Source organism: Geospiza fortis, unplaced genomic scaffold, assembly GCF_000277835.1.
Source record: "Geospiza fortis unplaced genomic scaffold, GeoFor_1.0 scaffold194, whole genome shotgun sequence".
NCBI classification, from domain to species: Eukaryota; Metazoa; Chordata; class Aves; order Passeriformes; family Thraupidae; genus Geospiza; species Geospiza fortis.
Genome location: NW_005054322.1, coordinates 3,355,524 through 3,379,298, shown reverse-complemented (window position 1 = coordinate 3,379,298; position 23,775 = coordinate 3,355,524). Strand labels below are relative to the sequence as shown.

At 40.7% G+C, this 23,775-nt stretch overlaps 1 protein-coding gene across 1 annotated transcript in view; it reads left to right on the top strand.

Annotated features, from left to right (window-relative positions):
• ZC3H13 (zinc finger CCCH-type containing 13) overlaps positions 1–8,627 on the top strand; it is a 39,632-nt gene extending 31,005 nt beyond the window's left edge. The window contains 5 exon segments of the mRNA XM_031056765.1: positions 1–196; positions 3,207–3,356; positions 3,971–4,171; positions 7,309–7,472; positions 8,051–8,627. The exon segment at positions 1–196 is cut by the window's left edge and continues 62 nt beyond it. Coding sequence (XP_030912625.1) covers positions 1–196; positions 3,207–3,356; positions 3,971–4,171; positions 7,309–7,472; positions 8,051–8,221 — 882 coding nt within the window. The 3' untranslated portion in view covers positions 8,222–8,627.
• Positions 8,628–23,775: the final 15,148 nt, after the last annotated feature.

Genomic DNA, 23,775 nt, shown 5'->3' with positions numbered 1-23,775 from the left:
AGAACTCTTGACATCTCCTCTCAAAAGGAATCAACAAAGCACAGTGAAACAAAACTGGACAGAGATCACGAAAAGGAGTTTGATGGTGCTTGCCGGGACTCAGCAGCTTCAGAGAAGGAGAAAACAGACAAAGATTTAGGACCTTCACAAGGCTTTGAAGATGGAAATGAGGCTGAAAAGGTAGAGAGTCTAGAAGGTGAGCCATTCTGGGAAAGAACCTGGTCTAACAAGTGTTTTATTCTTTCTCTTATAGCGTAGTGCTAAATAGAATAGTTTTCTACTGAAAAGCTTATTGGCTTCAGCTTCTCTGCTGTGGAAGGAGACAATGAGAGAAATCTGATGAGCATCTTTCTTATTGTTAGTTATGTTAGTGCTGTTTCTTAATTTCTAGAGAAGTCTTGAGGCAAAGAAGCATAAATTATCCAAGATAATTTCACAAAAATGCAATGTTTCTGAATAAGCAGTTTACTAAAAGATAACACCAAAACTTAATTGCCTTGTTATATCATTTTAAGATCTATTTCTTATTTTGGGAGTGACGGGTAATGAGTGAAAAAGAAAGAATGTGGACTTGGAACTGTTTCTTAGGGTTTTTTTCTGCCCGAGCCCAATTATCATAGAGCTGTTTGTCTGATTAGTAGGTGAAACATATGTATGGCTTGGCACAGTAGTCCCAGAATAACTCTCCTGAGGTAATCTTACAGATCTTTCCAGATCTAACCTTATCTGAGGTGATCTCAGTAATATCAGCTGAAAATGCAGCTTCGTTTTGCTGGCCGTAATGATACTGGGGTAAGTGTGCTTAGAACGGGGCAAACACTGACAAATTCCTAAGAGTTTGTCACATGGATTAGATGCTTGAGCGTTGCAAGAATAGGGAGTTGTGAAGTGCTTTTACATGAACAGCATAAAAGAAAGAGTCTAAATCCAGAGTAACTGACGTGTGTTATGGTTATGCTCATTGTGTTTGCCATTCTTAGTAAGAATTACCTGTAGTGTTCATTGTTAATTTGGGCAGTTAAATCAAATGCTGGTCTCAAGAGCATGGTGAGGAATATTTAGTACTTAGGTCTTTTACCTGATTACTAACAAAGTGGTCTTTAGAGGTGAGAGATTCTGTTGGGAAAGTTTCATTTAAGGAGATTATCTGTGGAGTGGAAGCACTTGACAAAGATAGTATTTGAAATGAGCCTGGAAAAGCCTGATTTTGCTACAACAGACAGAATTAACTATTTTTAAACTAGAGGAAAAGCATGGTGTGATAAATCTGAGGGTACCATGTAACTTGAGAAAAGAGGTAATGAAAGGCCATTCTAGGGTGCATGACCTGTATCCAAGAGGGCATCTGTAACCATATAGGCTGTGCATGTTAAATGTGTTCTTAGGTCTAGCCTTTCAGTTTTGTTGTGTATTCTTTTGTCTGTTTTTCAAAGGTTGTGTTCTAAATTCTCTGCAGGTTATCATCTGTAGGGCGTTATGGTATATTTAGGATTTCTTATTTTTTTTAGGAAAATCTATTTTGTAAAATATTAATGGCATTCCATTTTATTAAAACATATTCTATATAGCATGGTTATGATTTTCTAAGGTTTAGTATATTTCATTATCTTCATTACTTTGTAACTCTTCTTTACATTGCTCCATTCAGCTGATGAGTGTGTTGAGTTTTTAATGCAGAATTAATATAAAAGTACACTTCCACATAAGAGTGGTAAAAGATAGTGTAGAAATTATCAAATTTTTACTTGAAATTCAAAATACAAAATAATTTTTAAAAATTACACATTGAGAACTATGAATTGTATTATTTTAAGTTTCTTAATACCGTAAATTTTTAATGGGTCCAGGCACATAGTACTGGTGAACTAGTGTATCTGGTATATCAGTGTGGATGCAGCAGATGGATCTTACAGGCAGTGAATATTTAAAGTTATAAGACACAAAATGAAATCTAGTGTGGATCACCTTATTCTCCGCTCTAAAAAGGAAAAACTTGTTAGAAAACATGTTAGATGGGCTGATGTTAGGAAGGTATGTGGTATTTACTTGGGCAAATTACTGTTGTATATTGTCCTAACAAAATATGTCGGGATATTACTAAACTATCTTAATGTTTTGAACCTAATGTGTTTGCTTTAGGAATGGGCTTAAATAATATTTAAGATGCTGTATGCTTCCTCCAAAGCATTGCCAAAAGGTCTGAGTAGTTTGTTTATGCTCTACTGGTTTGTCTGTTACTTGCTTTTTCCTTGCTGATTTTTAGGTTAGTTGAGGTTACTACTTTTTCTTCCCTCACAAAAGCAAGCCGAAAAAAACCCCAAAGAACAGGTGGGGAACTTAAAATAGGAGCAGTTTCACTCTGGCTGAGGGAGCTGGAAGGTATCAGAATAGTCATTCGCAGAGGAGGATCTCTGTCAATTCTGTCCAGTTTGTGTGGCACAACTCATTGTTAGTACCCATGGTGGAGAACTGTAATATAGCCTGAGTTTGGAGCAATGGAATTTTTAAGTGCTTGAGTCAGATCTTTCAGTCTTGGAGGTGAGAGGATGTCCCTTTTGTGAACTGCAGAATTCAGTGTTTGAGTCTCTTGTGTTCACAGGTCCTAAGGAATATGTTTCCACATACAGCACATGTATTTGTGTGTGCAGATAGTATGTGGATGGAAAGGAGGGTAACAACTAAAAGAAGTTTGGCATGGCTTTCTAAAAGCTCTTCTTGTGACTGCTACAAAGAGTCTAAAATTCTGTACATACTGTTTCGTTCAGGATACCCGTTACCTTTTGTATTTTGGAGTTTTGTTACTTATTTTAGGACCTTTGAACTGAATCCTGATTTCAGATTAATGTGCTAAAGCATCTGAAAGACTTAGTGGCACTGACTTAGATTTTTATAAAATATTATTATAAACTACATGTCAGATATCAGATAATCAACATGTATGTTGTGAAAATGGCCTTCTCTTAGCAGTTTGACTTGTACTGCACCAAAAAATTGACCAGTGTATGTAAAATTCAAGCTGCTGCATTGTGTATGGGAGGTATAACTCCATTCTTTCTCTGGGTTAATACCAGTTTTTATGTTGAATATACTTGTTCCTAAAAGCTAACAGTTTAGTTTGTTTGCCTTTTTGTCTTCAGGCAGTGTACAGCATGTTTAAAAAACAAATATGATGGCTTTAAAGCTACAGTATGTGTCTGTCTCTGTAGGAGGAGAGGATGAAGCAAAGACTAATGATGTGCAGTCACTCGGGTCTGGTGCTGGAGAATATGAGCCTATCAGTGATGATGAACTGGATGAAATTCTGGCAGGTGATGCTGAAAAGCGTGAGGATCAACAGGAGGATGAGAAGATGCCTGGTAAAAGTATATCAACCCCCTTTTGTGATTATTTGAATATAAAGATTAGATCAGTGTGCATATAATGCTGTTGTGATGTTGACAGTATTTCTGAATTAGGAGTGCAGTCTGTGAGCAGATTCTGTCTGTGCTTGAATGCTTTCCAAGTGCATTGGGAAGAATGGAATTGCCTAATTGTCCTAAGTTCAATTGGGTAATCTGGGCTGTGTGAACTAGCTTTCTGAGCATTTAATTTGAATCCATCTTAGCATGTTCAGTTGTACTGTGACTTTTCTGAATGCACAAGTAATATCTCCAAACCTGCTGGCTAAGCAGGATCTGAGCAACCTTTCACAGAGGGATTGCAATAAAAATAAAGCAGAGTATTAGGCGTGGGTTGGTTTTTTTTAATCCATATAGCTTTTTATTTCTGTTTCTTTTTGTATTTCTGCCATTTTCCACCCATCCAAGTGAGTTTTGACATTCTTTCATGTAAGGTCCAAGAGGTCTGCAGATCAATGTTCATCTAATATATATTGCTTTCAGGAGACAGCCATGTGCACAGCATGTGAAATTAATCAGCTGTAGTAAGGGGTGGTGATGTGATAACTCATTCTCTGTCAATGTTTTTGCAGATCCAGTGGATGTTATAGATGTAGACTGGTCCAGTCTTATGCCAAAGCAGCCAAAAGAGCCACGTGAGCCTGGAGCTGCGCTCTTAAAATTCACACCAGGTGCTGTTATGTTGAGAGTTGGCATTTCCAAGCGATTGGCAGGACCTGAGCTCTTCACCAAAATAAAAGAGACGTGCCAGAGAGTGTTAGAAAAACCTAAAGGTAATTTCTGTGGGGATTAAACTGTCCTTTTTGTGTAGTGAAAAAGTCCTTATGAAATGTGCATTAGTTCATTATTTTAGGTTTCAAAGACCACAGAAAGTGTATAATGGATATTTTGTGAAAATTACATAAATGTGATACAGTAGCGTGTTAGTCAGATTAGTGTTTTGATTCCAGCAATGGTGAGGGGGTCTAGACTAATAAGCGAAGCAAAATTGATTTTATCTTAGTGGAATATTCTTTTTGTGAGACCATTCATGCTTTCCTAGCCTAAAGTGTATTAGCAGTTTCTAAGAGAGCTAAATATCTTTTCCAGTGAACTGTATTATTACGTAGTAGTAGTATTTCAAGAAAGAAACAAGATTTCTTATTTTCATTCTAAGGATCCTTTCTAGAATTAATAGATAGAGGTTTTGGATCAGAATGAAGGCACTAAGTTAAAGATGTATATTATACCTGTACTAAGAGTGGGAAATACAATAATTTACAGGTTTGGAATTTGAACAAAGTGTATGTCATAAGACACGCATGACAAATGGGATAGGCATCAATTGTACTAGTGCTGTTTACTACAGTTCTGAGTGTTAGGGGGTTTTCCATGAGAAGAAATACTAATTTTTCTCTTTCACATCTCAGGAACCAGTTGAGCTGCTTACAACAACTTGCATGGTAAAATGGTTCTTTTGGGACTATGAAACATTTGCTTTCTATAAGACCTCTATGCAAATTATTGCAGGATCTAAATGTTAGAAAATTGTGGCTTATAAATAATGGTATCTCTGGAGCTCATGGTTTTTTTTACTCGGTAAATTCTAGTTCTTAATTTGAAACAATACCTTTCACTTTACATTATTCTTTATTATTCATTATTCTTTATGCAGTTGTCTTGTTCTGAGAACCTCACAGTCTCAGATAAGTGGGGGGAAAAAAAAGTCCAAAACTTCTATCTGTGCTAGTCTCCACCAATGTCACTGTTTGCCTGAGCCATTTAAATTATTTAACTGTATGAATTGTGAGCTATTACACCTGCTCCTACTTTTTTTGGTTTTTTGGGGTTTTTTTGGTTTGGTTTTTTTTGAGTTAAATAAAATACTGAGTCTTCCTGAGCATATAAACTGATATAGTCAAGGTATGAACTGTGTCTCTCTCCCTGTGAGCTTTAATTTCTCTGTATACTTCAACAATTCTTACCAGAGATTCCTTGCAACAGCAATTGCACTGCAGGATCACTCCGCCCGGCTGTTTAAAATGATTCCTGAACTAATCTCAGCAATCTTTGCATGCTTCCCTAGAAATAAAGTCCTTAGTGATGATAGGAGGCTCTCCAGCACTGCCTTTGGGCTGTCTTAAGTATACTTGGGTTCAGCAGAAGCTTGCTCTGGAGAGGATGGCGGATTTGAAGTGCCTCTCTTGATTTCCCTTTGGTCTGTGTGCAGTCTCTCACACATCAGAGTTCCTACACTGCCAGTAGGCTTTCAAGTGTATATACTTCCTCTGCAATCTGCCAGGTGAATGTTCTCTGTATAGAGATTACACAGCCACAGCGCATATAGTCTAAAGAAAGGCACAAATACAGTGCCCTGAAAACTGAATGGGTCTGAGCTAGGTGTGCTCAGTGTGTGTAACAGTGAAAATGTAGCATTTTCTCTCTGGACTTCATGGCTGTATAATTTGTCTCCCTGGCTTATTCCTGAGGTTGGTGTTCCCATCTTCATTCTCGTTGAGGAACAAATCAAAGTATTTCTGGTAATACTATTAAATACAAAAAGTAGGGAAATGATACCTTGTTTCAGGGTGTGCTTTTTAAATTATTTTTTCTTTGGAACCAAAAATCTGTAGTATGTTATGTGATGGTATTGAGATTTTTAGCTGACTTGCCCTCTATTATATGCAATTGTTCCTCTAAGGATGTGGACATGCTTACTTGCCAGATATGCTCAGCAAGCATCTGGCATCTGAGAAGACTCTGCAAGCTGTCCATGTTACCTTTGAAGTGGCCTTTTTGTATCTTGTCACTTTTCCATTTTCTGATTGTCCATTGAGGTTGTCTTTGACTTCAGTGCAGTTCTCTTTAACCTGCCCTTCACTTCATGTAACTTTCTTGTTTCTTTTCACCTTGTTTAAAAACTACTGAGTTTCATTTACGTTCTGAGTGGTTTAAAAAATGCATCTTTGCCCTCTTCTGTGTTCATACTGCTAAACTGCTGAAGCAGTCTTTGCTTTTGCTTTTTTTTTTTTGCTTTGCTGTATATTCCCCAGGGTTCTTCACATCTTGAGTGAGGTGTTAAATTCTCTGCTGAACACCCAGCTTTACTATATAGAGGCAGCTGGATTGGACTCAGCCATGTACCTTTCCAGCTTTTTGTCTATTACATGACAGTCTTCCTATTTATTGTAAAAGGGCTATAAATCAATGAGCTCTAGTCTAGCCCTGTGTGTTCTTTTTGTCTTTGCATTTCATAGAAACAGACTTGTTGCAGGGCAAGATTCACCTCAGGATCCATCTCTTCTAAAAGTGTTCTTTCTGCACACTGTTTCTTCTGGTAAATGTGTTGAAGGACTGGTCCTGTCACCTTGAGTTCTGTTAAATGCTTTAGGTGAGCCAGTAGGAAGGGGTAGTCCATTGGCAGCCACTGACTTGTTCTCCAGGCTCATGCACCATAAATGAAAAAACTATTCTAGATAGTTGTGTTTCACTTCTGCACAGCCATACAAAAACAGTGTTGACACTAGCACAGTTACCTGATGTCTTGCAAAGAAGTGAAACTTGGGCTGCTTTATGATTAATGCAAGTGGTAAGCAAACACCTTTTGTCCATCACATGTCTGACCATAAATCATACCCCATCTTCTGTCCAAAGCTGTCACTTGATTTTTAGGCTTCCCAGTGATTGCTGTCCCAATATTGCTTTCCTGTGCTGAAACTAAATACAAGGGTATCCATCCTTCCCTTTCAATGGTGTAGGATTTATTAATGTTATTTTATAAACTCAAATACTCTTTTTTTTACCAAACCTCGATATTGTTTAGAAGGCAGAAATACAAATAGTAAAACGTTAAGAAAATTCATATGGCGGTATGGTGCTGTTCAGAAATACCATGTGTATATTAATCTCTGCAAATCTCAATTCTTTCTAGATGCAGAAAACCTTTTTGAGCACGAACTGGGAGCACTGAACATGGCTGCACTTCGGCGGAAAGAAGAGAGAGCAGGTCTTCTCAGCAATCTGGGTCCTTGCTGCAAAGCACTCTGCTTCCGCAGGGATTCTGCAATTCGGAAGCAGCTCATGAAGAATGAAAAGGCAAGTGGTCTGCTGACAGTGCTGGGTCAAAGTGTGGGAGCACAGATGACCCTAAGCAGAGCTTTTCTCTGAGAGATAATTTTTGTGTTTGTTGTTCTGAAGCAGATCTGGTCCTTTAAATAAACTGACTTTTATTTAGAGAGGTTGTAGGATATTTATTTTTTATGTAAAATGAGAGCTTAATTTAAATTTGAGACTAGAACTAGTTCCTGTTTCTTATCATTTTGGTGTTTATATTCTGGAGATACATTTTCTATATTTAGAGAATACATAATAAAAATAGTTAGATAAAATATTATTTCAAAGGTGACTGTTGAATGACTTTCTTGCTTAAGATTCCATGTGCTTTTATAAGAATTGTAAGAATCCAAGTTAAAATTAAAACTTCTGCAGTGGGTTTTATGATTTTGTATGCTAGTAGAAAAATCATTAATTCTCCAGGTCTTTTCTAGTGGTACGATTAGTATGATTAAATGTGTAATTATTGTGAGTACTTGAGGTTAATTTCCCAGTTTGCATATTAAAAGACATTGTTTTCAGTTCTTCCTTTTTTAAAATTCCACTTCCAATTTCAACAGGGTGCAACAAAACAAACTTACACAAATTCTGCAGCAATGGACAGCGACTTGTTACGGTTGAGTCTACGGTTATTCAAACGAAAGACTGTGTGCCAGGTTCCCGGGCAGGAAAAGACAGAGGACAGCAAAATTGCACAGCCAGCTCTCCAGCAGGAAGTGTGTGTGACTTGAGGAAATGGCTGCAGTGGCACTTTCTTGATTTTGAGTTGATTTCTTGCTACCAGTGTTGGTGTTGCTGTTTAGAACTGGTGGTTGTAAAGCAGCTCTAGAAGATGAGAGAAAATATTCCATTTGTACACAGTTAAGTGTATTGGTTTTAGATGTGAATAGGAGTGAAAAATTGAGACTTCTGTGTGGAGGTCTCTGCAATTTTTGTAATATTGAACCTTACACTGTAACATAAAGCTGTTTTATGGTGCATCAAGTGTAATAATGGGAAGATGTCTCGGTTTAGCAGTTTATAACATCAAATGATATTAAACTGAGGAAAACTGTCGGTGTATCTTTTTCCTTATTATGAATGAGTATTTCCACCACCACCTTGGTCCCTCAGTACACTTCTGAAATTTGTTAAATAGCTGTGAGTCTGTTTGCCTTCTTTTTTCCAAATCCTCTTTCTTATAGTAGCCTCTGGTGTGGATTTGGATCAAACTCTAGCTCTTTTCCATCTTTAACGTAGGTTTTTAATGTAAAAGAAATTTCCTTGAATTCCTTCTGGACACAAAAACCTAGTCCAGTTGCCCTTTTTTGTTGATTAAAGAGAAAGTTAAAAAAAAAAAAAAGAAAGAAAAAAAAAAAGCTTGCAGAAATTATTTATGACCAGTTTTAGGTGTCTATACTTATGAGACTAACTGCATTTTGGAAATGCTGCCTGCTTTTAAAAGCACTGACTGGTGCATATTGAAAAACATCTGAAGAAGAGCGCGGTCATTGGTCACAGCCAGCAGGGCTTTGTGTGGAAATTGCTTTCCAAACCTGATTTCCTTTTACAATAAGGTAACCCTACTTGGTTGATCAAGGAAAGCCAGTTGATGTAATCTTCTTGGATTTCAGTAAAGTGGTACTGTCTCTCAAATATCCTTGTGGACAAAAGGGATATCCAGGACACAGCTGTATAAGCACATGATGCACTAGGTGAGCAGCTGGCTCATGGGTCAGGTACACAGGGTTATAGTGAATGGGGTGACATCAGAGTGGTGACCTGTCACTAGTGGGGTTCCACAGGGCTCCATCCTCAGCCCTGTGCTCTTCGTCATCTTCATTAAGGGCTAAGTAAGCTTCCCAGTGATACTAGGTTGGGAGGAACTCTTGATTCCCTGGAAGGCAGAGGGGCCCTGAAGAGAGACCTCGGTAAATTAGAGATGGGCAATCACCACCCATATGAAGTTCAACAAGGGCAAGTGCCAGATTCTGCACCTGGGATGGAACAGCCCTGGAAGTATGGACAGACTGGGGATGAAAGGCTGGACAGGAGCCCCATGGAAAGGATCCTGGGGGCCCTGGTTGATGGCAGGTCAGGAGTGCCCTGGCTGCCAACCCTGTCATGGGGTGCATCAGGCACAGCATGGCCAGCTGGGCAAGGGAGGGATTGTCCTGGTCTGCTCTGAGCTGGGGTGGCCTCACCTCGAGTGATTGGGACAGTTTTGGAAACAGTGAGGATAGTGAAGGGCCCTGAGGGGATACCATAGGAGGAGCAGCTGAGGTCACTTGGTCCATTCAGCCTGGAGGAGAGCAGAGACCTCGTTGTGGTCTTCAGCATCCTCACAAGGGGAAGAGGAGGGGCAGGCACTGATCTGTCTGGTGACCAGTGACAGGACCAGAGGAAACAGCATGAAGCTGAGATGGGAGGTTTAGGTTGGATGTGAGGAAAATATTCTTCAGCCAGAGTGTGGTTGGGCCCTGGAACAGGCTCTCCAGGGAAATGGTCACAGCACTGACCTTGACAGAGTTCAAGAAGCATTTGGACAAGGCTTTCAGGCATATGGTGTGATTCCTCAGATGTTCTCTGCAGCACCAGGAGTCTGACTTGGATGATTCCTGTAGGTTCCTTCCAACTCAGGACGTTCTATGATGAATTTTACGTTCTGTTAATTATCAGGGCCGATCAATCCCATGCAGCAGCCCGAGGGTGTTTCACAGTTGCTGAGTTTCAGGAGGTTTTGTATGTTAGCTGTAGAGGCAGTGACCAATTATGTTTTTGCTGGTTATTAAGATTTCAGAGGCATGCTAGGGACTTGTCAAGCCTGGGCTCAATTTTGTAAGAATTGTTTTATTACAAAAGGGGTGAGGGATCTTTGGATCATATCAGTAAGGTATCTTTAGGTAGTCTGTGTTGTCCTTCACATGAAACCATGACTTCTAAAACCTCAGACTAAGTCTTTGTCCTTATACTTTTCCTGGCATTAAACTTGAACTGTTACTTTGAATTCTGCTCATAGAGGATAAAAAAAAATCCATAGCTATACCTTGATACTGGATTGCTGCAGAGCAACTTGCTTTCGTTGTTCTCACACAGGTTGAGAATGAGTTATGAACCACTAAATTTTTTGACAACTTTATATCAGTTTCTTATCTTTTTTCTCCACTTGGAACCAGCACACTGTGGTGGGATGTTGAGTGTGCTAACAGCAGGTCTGTCTCACATCTGTTGTGATTGCAGACAGTTGTATTGGCTTCAGGCAAAGGCCTAACTATGAACAGCAATGCAATTCAAATACAGAGATTTCTTACTACGATGCTTTCTGTAACACCTAGTGCCTAAATGTTCTTCCACTACATTTAAAGAATTGTTAAATAAGACATGAGAAAGTTTCTAGTCCTGTTTTTAGTTCTATTTTTTTGAGTGCCCACGCAGCAGTGTATAGTATTCATATCAAATATAAATAATGTGAGAAATCTCTGCTTTCTTTTTTTTTTTTAATCCTTACTAAATTATGTGACTCAGGCCAAACTTCATTTTATGTTTTTCACTTGCTGGACATTTTTAGCTTGCAAACTATTATTTGTGATGTCATTGATGATTTTTTATACGCTTATAAAAAATAACATGTCTTAAACACTCTAGTAACTGAGCAAGAGTTAACAAACCAATTCTGTTCAGCAGTCAAATGTGTTCTCACCTGTTTTATAGCTATAGTAATGCTGCCTTTAAGCTGAAAGTATCAGATCATTGCTACCAATTATGTTAAAGCCTATTTTAACCTCTGTCTCTAAAAGACATAAAAATATTTGATAGAAACAGCCTTATCTAAGACCACAGTACACAAAATAGATCAGTGGTGTGGCATTTAATTACACTGAGCTTTAAACCATCTTCCTGTAAAACAGTCAAGGTGTATATATGCACTTAGTTTGGAGAAGAATATTTCACATTACCCTAGAAAATGCAAAATAAAGTAGATCTGATGGGCTACTATGAGTATCTCCTGAAGTGATAGGGTCCTGTCAAATCCAGTGCTGACCTGTACCATCATTTGCTGGGATTATACAAATAGCAGTGCTGAAATTGCCTCTTACACACCTTCGCTTTTATTCAATTTGCAGCACTTATGACTGCAAAAGTATGTTACAATACTGGCAGAAAACATGTGCTCCTGTGGGAAGCACTATTTTTTTTTCAAGCATTTCCCTTCACCTGGCAGGAATTACTGTAAAGGTAAAGCCCTTATTAAGTGTGAAGTTCCTGTGTATGAGTATTTTGGTCTCCATAATTTTAACTAAAATAATGTTTAGTTTGCAGGGAATGTAAGAACTGTCATCAGGTAGTTTTGCAATAGCTTTAAGAAAAGGAGAATTACCCACATCCCAATTTTAGAAAAGGGCATGAAACTTGTCTGAATTGCAGACCTTGCTTTAGGACTTCCAAATCTTTGGACCCTCCACACCTTCCCTGCATTGATCATCATTTCTGTGACAGGTCTTCTTGCATCTTTTCCTTCCTCCTCATTTCTCTCCTAGCTTGATTCTGTGCAGAAAAAGAATGGGTAGAAGAATTTTACGTTCTACATTTCACATTTTGCAAGGCTTCAGGAGGATACACAAGAGCCTGTAATGTATCTGGCAGTGGGGCTAAATGTGTGCCTTGGGTGCCCCTTTGTGCTCTGGCTTCAAGTCTGAAAACATGGAGAAGCATCTCTCCCTGCTCAGTTTCTCCCTTTAAGCTGTGGCAGCGACTTTAAAGCAGTCCCTGAACCAGATTAGAGACGTCTGCCCTCTCTGCTGCTAAGCCCATGCTGTGCCTAGTTGGATGATAAATTAGTTTTAAGCATCCCTGAGGTGCCACTGGCACGTGGTGCTGCAGAACAACGAGCTGTGCCTGTGCTGGTGCATGAACCAGGCTTTTGTCCCAATGAACTGCTGGGCCCAGCTCCTACAGCCAGAACAGATTCAAAGGCAGAGCAGATTTTTAGAGCCTCGAGACACAAATGGGACTGTGACCTGTATCTTGGGGTAGTGTCACATTCATTATCCCAAACAGTACTTTATGGCTATTGCTGCTTCAGCTAGTGGAGGAAGATAAAGATTTTGACAGTGGGCCATCTGCACAGTGTACTCAAAAGGCAGGATTTAAACAATTTTGCTAGATTAAGGCTTTTATTTGAATTGCCTTGACACAGTTGTATTCTCCTGTAGGGATGCCCTTCAGGAGGGAACAGGCTGAGTGGAGCTGGACACAGCCTGTGTGTTCAATTCCAAATTTGCTACCAGCTAAAAGAGTTCAGGAACCTCTTGTTTTGCAGTAGCAGTCAAAGTCTGTTTTTCAAAGGGTCCTTTTACAAAGCAGCTGTTTTTACTGTGCAAGATTTTGTTTTAATGCCAATTGGAGGCCCAAAGTTATAGTACCAAATGCTTGGTCTTGGTGTGCACATTGTAAAGTGAGTAAGGGATTGTGGGCAGTGTGGGTGTCCAAGGTGGTTTGGGATGCAATTTGGATTTGGATGCAATTGAGAATGGCAAATTAATTGTTAAAATAATAATAAAAAGCTCTAAGCAAAGCCCCAAACTCCAAAGTAAAGCTCCAAAAATGTGACCAAACATCAAGATGTGAGGAGTTTCTTCAACAACTAGCCTCCAGAAAATTTGTCCCATCAAACTCTATAAAGGAGACCAATCATGTGGGAGAGACAAGTACTAAAACGAATGCCCAGAGTTTTATGGAAGAAGACTGGTTTTGTACTGAACAGCCAGTATTATTGCCTTTGCCCTATCAGCAGGGATCAATTGATGAAAGGAGGAAGATAAACATCTGGAAAAGCTCAATTTCTTAATATCTGCTTTCACTGCTGGGGATGCATCTACCACAGGCTTGCTTTCGTTCATTAGTATTGAAGCTGAGGTGTTACCTATAAAAATTGAAGTGTCAGAATACATGTTAGTACAAACTGCTGAGGCACAGAGCAATGTGCTGCCAGATTTTAAGTGTATGTTCATGTGTGAAAGGGCTGTGATAGCTGCAAGCATGCAGATCCTAACCAAGGGAGGACTGAAGCAAAGGATTTTGGGTGATGATTTTAAGAAAGCTCTCAGTTTTGGGTGGAATGGAAAAGGTTCTTTCTCATCAACTGAATGATTCAATTAATTGTTTGGATATATTATGTGTATGAGGAGTTCTTGGGGCATTGCCTGGAAAGTACTTGAGGAAGGGAGTAACAGAAATGGGGCACAATTTGAGTGGCACAGGTTGTAGTTTTCAGCTCAGGAGTGGCTTCACACTCCTAAAAGCTGAGGGCTGACTCACCAGAATGAAAGAGGCAGAAGCATCTAGGTGTGCTGAGTACATGAAGCACTGGAGAAATAGCTTTAGATACAGGCTGTGTGGCTGTAACATGATTCCAGACAGGTGTTTCCAGCAGGGAAAGCAGTGGTTTTACTGCTCTGTAGTACCTGCAGATTCTCACCTGGTCTGCCCTGGTCTGCTTCCCTGTGCTTTCAGAAGATGGATTCAACCTACAGACTCAAAGAGCTCTGAACATGAGGAGGAGCATGAAATATGAATTCTGTCTTCTGAAAAACTGAGAAATGGGGAGAAAAAAACTGAAGGTCAGAAAAAGAACAGGTGGGGACCTATGATGCTCATGTATACTTTTAAGATGGCTACTGAGATCTGAATAGGTGCACACAAGGTTTACCTTCTCTCTGAGTTGCAGAGGTGCTTTGTGCCAGCACGAAACATACAGTTGGCTCTGTCTTAGACATCATGCCTGAATCTGCGCCTTGCATGCTCACAGAAAATGTGCTAACAAGAGGTTTCAGTGGACTTCTGAAATGTCTCACACAAGGTTAGCAGGAAAAAATTCAGCTGTAGTGAGCAAAGAATAAAGAAATGACATGAATTTAAAATTAACAAGGAAACAGAAGGAAAAATAGAGGATTAACTGATCACGTCTCATCACAAACAGCTCACTGTGGGTGACCTCCCTGTACATTTGTGATTTGGGAAGGAGCTGACTGAGAAGCAACATGAGAAAATTTGCAAATCACAATTACAACTGGAGGGAAACCCAAAGAGATGTGTTTGCTGCCATGTGGCTCATTCATTTAACTCATTTCAAGCCCTTCTGCCAATCAGCATCAAGATGTCCAAAAGTGACTTTATTTGGTTTGCTCAGCATGGGTTTGCTCACAGGGGTCTACAGGGATGGGTTCATTGAGAAACTGCCAGAAGCTTCCCCCATATCTGACAGATCCAATGCCAGCTCCAGGACAGACCCCCACTGGCCAAGGCTGAGCCCAGCAGTGACAGTGGTGATGCCTCTGGGATAACAGAGTTAGGAAGGGGAAGGAAAAAGCCTGTACCATTGTAGATGGAGAGGGGAGTGAGAATACATGAGAGAACAGCCCTGCAGACAGCAAGGCCAGTGGAGAAGGAAGGGCAGGAGGTGCCCCAGGCATCAGAGCCAAGATTCCCCTGCAGCCCCTGGTGCAGACCATGGGGGAGCAGCTGAGCCCCTGCAGCCTATGGGTGTCCTTGGAAGCAGAGGTCCACCTGCAGCATGTGGAAGAGTCCACACTAGAGCCAAGGGATGTACAAAGGGGGCTGTGATCCTGTGGGAAGTCCATGCTGGAGCAGCCTCCTGGCAGGACCTGTGGTCCTGTGCAGAGAGGAGCCCACACTGGAACAGGCTCGCTTGCTTGCAGGACTTGTGACCCTGTGGGGACCCACCCTGGAGCAGTTCTTGAAGAACTGCAGCCCATGGAAAGTTCTCAGGTTGAAATTAATAGAGGACTGTCTTCCAGAGGAGGACCTCACACTGGAGCAGGTAAGAGCGTGAGTCCTGCTGAGAAAGAGGAAGCAGCAGCAGAGACGACAACTGATGAACTGACCACTGCCCCCATTCTCCGTTCATTAGTGCCACTGAGGTGGGCGAGATAGGGAATTCAAGAGTAAAGTTAAGCCCAGGAAGAAGGGAAGAATGAGGGAAGGTTCTAAGGTTCTCTAAGGCTCTAAGACTTGGGGTTTATTTCTCATTGCTCTACTCTGATAATAAGTTAAATAAAATTTCCCCAGCTTGAGTCTGTTTTGCCCATGATAGTGTTGGTGAGTGATCTCTCTCTGTCCTTATCTTGTCCCACAAGCCTTCCATTATATTTCCTCTCCCCTGCCCAACTGAGAGAAGTGAATCCAGTGGCTTTGGTGGGTACCTGGTGTCCAGCAAGGGTCAACCCACCATATTGACATAACACTGAAGCAGAAAATTTAATCAATGTCTATACCTTGTAATGCCATAAGTTTGTGGTATTGGTGCCAGAAGGAAACCTATAGTTCACATAAAACTTAAATCTGATGTAGAGAGATATGTGTAAAGCCAAAAATAGAAGAATATACAGAAAAAGTTATGTATGCAGAAGTAGAAACTGCACAATGAGTAGATTTCTAATGTAAGAAAGCTTATTGCAAAGCAGGTGGGAACTTGGGGAGGGCATGTAAGATCTTATACCAAGGATATTAAAATTCTTGGGACTGTGCCCTTAGAAAGGAAAGGAGTAATAGTAGATATTATTAAATTATGTGAAGTAGTGGTCCAGAAAAAGAAGTATGGAAGATACTTTTTTTCTGCTCCTTATGACAAAGCTCAGTCAATATTCAGTAAAATTGAAGACTGACAGAACTGAACAATGAAATAGAAATTCTTGTTTTCCTTGCAATGCCTAATTGGGTTTAGAGTTCAAGCTGTAGGACACGGCAGAAGCTAAAATTTACCAAAATTTTCAAAAGGTTTAAGCATGCTGTGAGCATATACAGCTGTTTCTGGGAGGTAAGCTAAGACTGTGTCTAAACCAGCTTCTATTACATGAACTTCTATACAGTGGGGAAGGCTGTCAGGCATTGTGAGCTCCTGGTATCCAGCAGTTTGTTTCTGTGTGAGCAAGCTGTCCTAACTCCTGAAATGGGATAGCTGCCTGCTGGGAAAAGTCCCTGACCCAGCTGCCAAATCACATAGAGCATTTGGTTGGGAAAAATTCATGTTGGGGTGAGCCAGGTTCCATCACACAGTCTTTCAGTCTCAGACATGTTCCTGCACTTGGGAACCATTCTGGGCATGTTTGAAACTTTCAGGGTATCATATGTAGGGCTTAAACAGCTCATCTCTTGGAGACTGTAAGAGCTGCTGAGCAGGCTATGTCAGCCTGTGTCTAACTCTGGTAAAAATTAGGTGACTCTGTCTGATGGTTTTTGAATTTTCCTTTGAGGTGTCTGGTTAGGACCACAGTAAGAGAGAGATAAATTGACAGATAACATGCCTGACTGAGACATTTTTCCTGCATGATCTGAATTTCTATTTTTTTTTCTTTAGGGAAATGGCTTTTTTTTGCCAGCTTATCCAAAAGCAAGTTGTGCAAATAATAAATGCACTGTTAAATCCACACTTAGCAGCAGCTGTTCTGTTCTCTACGCCCCCAAACAGTGGTACCCCTCTTTGAAAATCTCATCTGATGCATGAACTGTCAAAACATAAATGGGCAACTGTGACTTCTCTACTGTCTGCTCTGGAATGATAGCATAATCTATTTGCAGTATTCATGCCTTTAATTTCCATTTTTATTGCTATAATCTCACCCACTTTTTTTTCTTTCTTAGCGCACAAATTATGAATATGGCCTTGCCTATTCATCAGTAGAATCTAAAGTGCATGCAGTGTGTGATGCACAATCCTGTCTTGTTGTTTGGTCTAGTTAATGCTGTACTCATAACTACACATAAAAAATGGGAGTGCTGCCTGATGACAGCTTGGTGTAAATCATGGTATCCTCTGGACAAAGTGGAAGCATAGAACCTTAGCAGATCTGAAGCTTAAAACAAAAAAGAAGAGGGATAAACAGGGCTTTTAAAACATTTCTAAACCTGTGAAAAACAGAGTTGTGCTGCTGTTCTGTTTGTTGTAGAGGTTTGAATGGACACATGAGCCTTTTCCTGGAACATAGGGCCAATGGCATCACCATTTATACTGAAATGTCATCAGGGGAGGGCTACATAACCACAAGATTTGTTCATAAGGAGATGCTCAAATTAGGGTCCCACTTCAGCATCATTTTAGGAAAAGCCTGTTCAATTTAAGCCTGTTCAAATTCAGTAGGAATAAACCAGCCTGCTTTTACTTAAATTGCTGGAGCCTATAACAAAATGTATTGGGTAGTTAATAAATAAGGCAACTGGATAGAGTTTGAGAGTCAGACTTTTTTTTCTGGCAACAAGCATATATCAGTTCTAGGCTCAGATCAACCATGCACATCTGGATAGAAAGAAAATATCACATTTATGTATGGGAGATTCAACTCTAATTTTCACCTGTATAAACCAATGTGAAGTGTGAAGAGAATGACATGATAAAATTGATGTACTACTGAAGTGATAAATCCAATATCTGGAAAGATGTTTTCCTTCCTTGCTTGCTTCTGAACCGTAGAAATTGGTTTTCAGCTCTTCACCCGAGAACAGTAGAGGAAGATTTATCACGTGGGGTTATTTTTTTCTTTAGAAGTATTTTGTGTTGCTCTGAAAGCACTTAATCACCACGGTATTGATTTCTGTATCAAAAGGGAATATTAGTTAAAGAGCAGGAGTTTTTTTAGCTTTTGTTACTGATTGTTACTGGAATACATATATATATCTTTTACTTCAGCTTCCAGAGGGTAATTTCTCTGATCTGGCCGTGGGACACAGGCAGTGGAGTTACTGCCATCATGCTTGAGCCTGTGGGGTGTCCCCATGGTGGTCTTGGTGCCATGGAGGGGCCATGGGCTCAGTGTGCTGCTCCTGGCCGTGCACAGCTCCAATGAGAAGCACCAACATGTTGGCCATGGCCCAGGGGGCTGTCACACCTCAGGCTGCCTGTGGGCAGAGGTATCCTAAGCATGTTTGCAATCAGCATCTTTGGGAGGATTTATGTGATGTCACTGTTTTAAAGCACAGCACAAAAGCACAAGGTGCGCAGCTACAAAAGAAATATTTTATCTGCAGACATTAATCTGATAAATGCTGACATGGTCCCATAAAGGGATGGAGGAGAAATCAATGTAACCCTAAATTAATTTTAAGTGTTGGGGTTTTTTTCCTCTTGCTTTTTCAAGACTAGGGTAGCTTTGTGATTCATTGATCAAGAGCTGGGAAAGTTTCTTTCCAGACTTACAAAATTAAATTTCATGCTTCTTTTGACCCGGATTAGTGGTGGACAGAGCAATATAAAGCCTGATCCCAATTACTTCTTAGCTGTCACCGCTGGCCTGCTCCATCCCTCCAGTGCTGACATGTGCTGCTTCTTGTAGGCTGGCTGCTGCACAGAAGCTTGCTGGGGAAGGAGTCATGGAAGGGTTACCAGATGGCAATAGAAAGCTATTTTAAACAAAAACATACAAAAAGCCAGAAGAAGTCTTAGGTATGTCTTAAAATACATTGTAAAGAATATTACAAAGACTGTTTTAGAGATATAGTAATCTTTAATATGGCTTTTCTTCTAATTGAGTATTAGACTCCCACTGGTTAAATGACTGACTTTCTATCTACATGGTTAAATGTACTTTTTTTTTTCCAGATAAAAATTTATGAACACTGCTCCTGTTACAAATCCTGAAGTACAATTTACATTGACAATAAAACCTTTAACAATTGCTAAAACAGTTAACCAGCACACTAGAACATTCCTCATCATGGATCTAGCCTTAGGAATTTAACTAACAAACATGTTATTAACCACTGATGAGGAGCTGTGTGGAAGAGATCATTGCTTAATTAATCTTTGTACTGAGCTAATAAGAATGTTAAATGGGCCTCTCTGTTGAACTGGGTTGTTAGTACAGATTGCAAGTTCCCTCAGGGGGAAATCCAAGGCCAATATGACATTAAAGTTAGCCATCCAACAAAGAAGATATTTTAGGCATTAAAAATAACAAAGCCAAACATCTCCATTAATAATGTCATAAGGTTCAGTGGCTGTGGTGTATGACTGAGTGTACGTGTGTGTATGAATTAGTGTGTTCTTCCCTCTTCTGGTAAGAACGCTTTGTCAAAAATCTTATTTAGATTCAGTGTTTTTCATCACTGTTCTGTTGTGGCATAAATTAAACTTGTCGCACTTATCTGAAGGAGGCAGGTTCCACTGATCAGGAAGGCAGAATCTGACACAAACTCTAATGTCATCTGCTTATCCTAGAAAGACAAACAAGATCAAAAATCCCTTCATATTAATGAACTGGATAAACCCTCTGCTTGATACAATTTGATGCCACAGTAAAAGGCAGTGTGACCAGTTTGCCCTTGTGCTTCACAGCAATTTTTAGCAGTGAGTGTTCAGGTTTTAGCCATGGAGCAAGGTGCCCATACTTAATATTAAACATTTGTTTTGGAAGGCATTATAATTCCCTGCACGAGAAGTTACCTACTGCCTTGAGCTCCCTTTTAACACACACGTTACATCTTTTGGGAGAAGAGAAAGAGTCCGTAAAAAGAAAGGTTGGAAAGGAATAATTTGTCCTTGAACGTCTGGTGTTAGTAATTCAGAAAGAATATCGGTCTGTCATTAGAATCACTTCCCCACTCAGAGGTGTTGACTCTCCGTGTGCCTGCATCCCATGATCTGAATATCACATTCATTGTGTTATTACATTTGTTTTGTATGAAATGATCTCAAAAATGGCTAGGCAGAGAATTTATAACATGAAAATGGCAATATGACAAAAATGCATTTGTGCATACCTGTATTTTGATGTTTGAGTTTTATCTTGCCTGAATTCTCTCTGGCTTCATGTTTAATATACTGCGCACATCCCCTTGGCAAAACCTGGGTGTGCCTAGGTGAGATCAGATCCTTGCATGCCTGACTCCTCTGTGACCAGCCTTTGACATCTCACAGGTTTCTTTCATGGTCTTTTGCTAGTAGGCACACTTGAATACTGATAAGAGTCTTGCACTTTGGCAGTGTGGTCATAGCAGAGATCATCACTTAGTGGTCCATGGACTGGCTTCTCTGTGTTGTCTATGTGGTCTCTAATGCATCACATTGAAGCACCAAGGCAAAACCTTCTTGATTAGCAAACCCTTGGAGACCTCTAAATATTGCCTCACTTCATTACTACTGCAAAATGATCAATATGCCTCACCAAAATTAACTGTACATTGGCCATCTCCTTTGCCTGATTACTGTGCATATTTTATTCCTCAAGGATAATGGAGGTTTGTTCCCTGCCAAAATGTTATCCTGGCTGTAGGCACAGCTGCAGAGTCTCTCTGTGCCTGTGGTCTTTTTGGGAATGGGCCTTAGCTACTAATCAGAAGTAGTTTGTGCAAGTGCACATGATTTCTGTTTGGTTAGTTTGAGCTGAAATTCATAAATGGTGAGTGATTAGAATAACACACCCCTGTGCTTTTTTAAACATCAGGATGAGGGCTGTAATAACTCACTCCTGACTGTCTACAGCACATGTTCACAAACCAGAGATGTTTTTCTACCCCTCATTTCATGCTGACCTTTTAATGCAGTAACCAAAGCTAATGTTGCACATACAACCTCATATTGGCTGCAATGCAAACATTGGTTTTGTTACAAATAATTAATATTGCCATAGTCAGACATTTTCTCATTTATTATTTCCAGTTGCTTCATGGTCATTAAATGGCCACATTTCAAGTGTGGACAAGTGTCCATGATGATATACAGAGGTCTGTTAAGTGGAAAACTTAGAGGTGCCTTTGTATTACTCAGATCCCTGAGGAATACTGCTGTGGTCGTGCTGTCTTCAAAGGTATATTTGACCTATCCTGGGTAAGCACTGCTAAAGGTTAGAATAAATATGCATGTTTTCTATGCTTATTAAGCCAAACTCTAGACGTTAAGAGAACACAAGAGGAGTTTCCGCTGGTCTCCCAACTAACGCAGTAAATTGCTCATGCTGGATGCACCTGCCTGCCTCAGCTCCGCTCCACTCATCCATGCTGCTGTTTTTCCATACATGCATTCATAGAAATCCATTTGCATGGAAATACAGCTCACTAGTGAAGCCTTTGCATTGTAAATCCAGCTTTAATACCATCAACAATGCTGCTTCCTGCTGTGCATCAAGGTCCAGTGTTTCCTGCTGTGCATCAAGGTCCAGTAAGCCACTCCTTCATGCTGCGGGCTGTGGGACCCATTCCATGTCCTGTGTTTCCAGTCTCTTGCTTTCCATTGCACCTTCTTCCATGAGCAATACCAGGTCCCTCTTTCTGCAGCAGAGTCCAGCTGAGCTGCTGCAGTAAGTGCAGGAACCTTCTAGACACAACGCCACAAAATTGTCCACGTGCTGTCCTCAGTAAAACCTCCTTATCAATGTTATTCTTGCAGGATCCTTTCTGTACAGAAAGAGTTAGATCCCAAGTGAGTGTGAGCTTCAGTGTGGGGGTCAGTGACAAGGTCAGAGGGTGCAAAACCTCATCCCCTCCCAGCTCACCACCACATCCTAACCTGTTATCCTCATCACTGTAAGTTGGGTCTGAACAGTGACAGTGCAAGGGAAGAGAGGAAAAGAAAGATGAAAAGGAAAAGCTAGTGACAAGAGTGCAAACAAATGTCTGGAAAAAGGAAGTGCAAGAGTTAGAAAATTTAAGAGCACATATTGTGAAATTTCTATTCATCAGATAGTAAAAATCTACACAGAGAAAAGTAATTTGCTTTCCAGGACAGCCCTAGCTCCCAACAAAGTCATGTTGGATTCAGGGACTTGTCTTTTACAAGATTCTTTTTAAGAAAAAAAATGCTGTGTCTTTTTACTGATAAAAATCTGAACGCCATGATCAGGAATCCAGCTGAGGATAATCTTCAACTCCAGTTGTCCTGTTTGTCCAGGACAGGTGTCCCCCTTTCCCTCTTTGCTTTCAGACCCTGATATTTCATTTTCTCAGTTGCTCAGGACACTTTTGTTTCCAAAGACAGCCCAAGCACTGCAGCAGTGGTCCCCCATCTCCCTTTCCCTCTCCTGTTTGGGTATGTTCCCACCACTGCTGTGAGCTTCAGAACTGATGTATGAAGCATCCCTGCATGATCCCCTGACAATAACTGTGAGGCTGGGCAATAAAATGAGGAATTATCAGGCATTTACATTCTGAAGTTAATGATGAGGAGTGTGAGCCTTCTGAACATCTGTGTCCCCTGTTTTCAAGGGGGCCTTCAATTTATTCCTGGTTCTCACCCACATGGCTGTTGTCAGTAACCACCCCTAGGAAGGGCTGTGGAATGAACTCCTTCTAAACTGTGGTGCATCTCAGTTTTGGGGATATGATTATAACAGCCATGAGGTTAGGAAACAGCTGGAGACCCCTGTAGGAATGATGAGAGAAACACAGGGAGAGCTGAGATGTCCTCAGGTCTGGAGCCGGACTCAGGGCTGCACAAACAAGAGATTGTTCTCCAAGCGGTTGTGGTCTCTTCTCCAGGGCACCACTGTCCTGTCTCCTCAGTCGCATTCTAGACTGGGAACTGTCACCCAGGGAAGAGCAAAGATCTGACCTGAAGGTGAGAGAAGAGCCAGAAATTTCTGAAGTGTCAGTTTCCAGGGGAAAAAGGAATAAGAGGGAAAACATAGTAGGACAAAAGCCCCAGGATTGCGCGTGTATGGAAAAGGAAGTAAGGAGAGATGGCTGAAGGGAAACTCTGGGTAATGATCACTGTTTGGAAATGGACTTGATGGCCATAGGGGCAGAATGTTGTTCCCCAGTAAAACACAGGCAGGGGTGAAGCTACCCAAGAGCTGCCATCTCCTGATCCTGTGAGTGAAGAGGACAAATAGGGAGCCCTGGCACATGGTCAGGGTGTCAGAGCAAAATGTAGAATGGACTTTTTGTGGAATAAAATGCCCGAGTGGATTACAAAGGCAAATATAACAACAAATCTTCCTGATGCCCCTGCCTTTGACTTTCAAAGCCTTATGAGGGCATGTTGTTCAGCTGTTGCACCCCTCCCTGCTTCAGTGGCACTGGAAGTAACCTTTCCCTCCCAGAGTTCCCCACTTTATTGCCTTTAATAACCTCATGAAAGGTAATGAAGTATTTTAAGTTTTGTGTCAAGCTGACTGGTGTGGTGGGGGCGGGAAAGGGGGGCTTTGGGAAATCGGGAAATCTCAAGGCTTTGAGATGTCTTTGAGCAGGGGCCTGGGGTGGGAATGTGGCATCCCAAGGCTCAGCCCTGAGGTCAGGGTGCTGCGGCAGCAGTTTCAGCTGAGAGCTCCCTGCCATGTTCAATGCCAGCTCCTCATCCTTT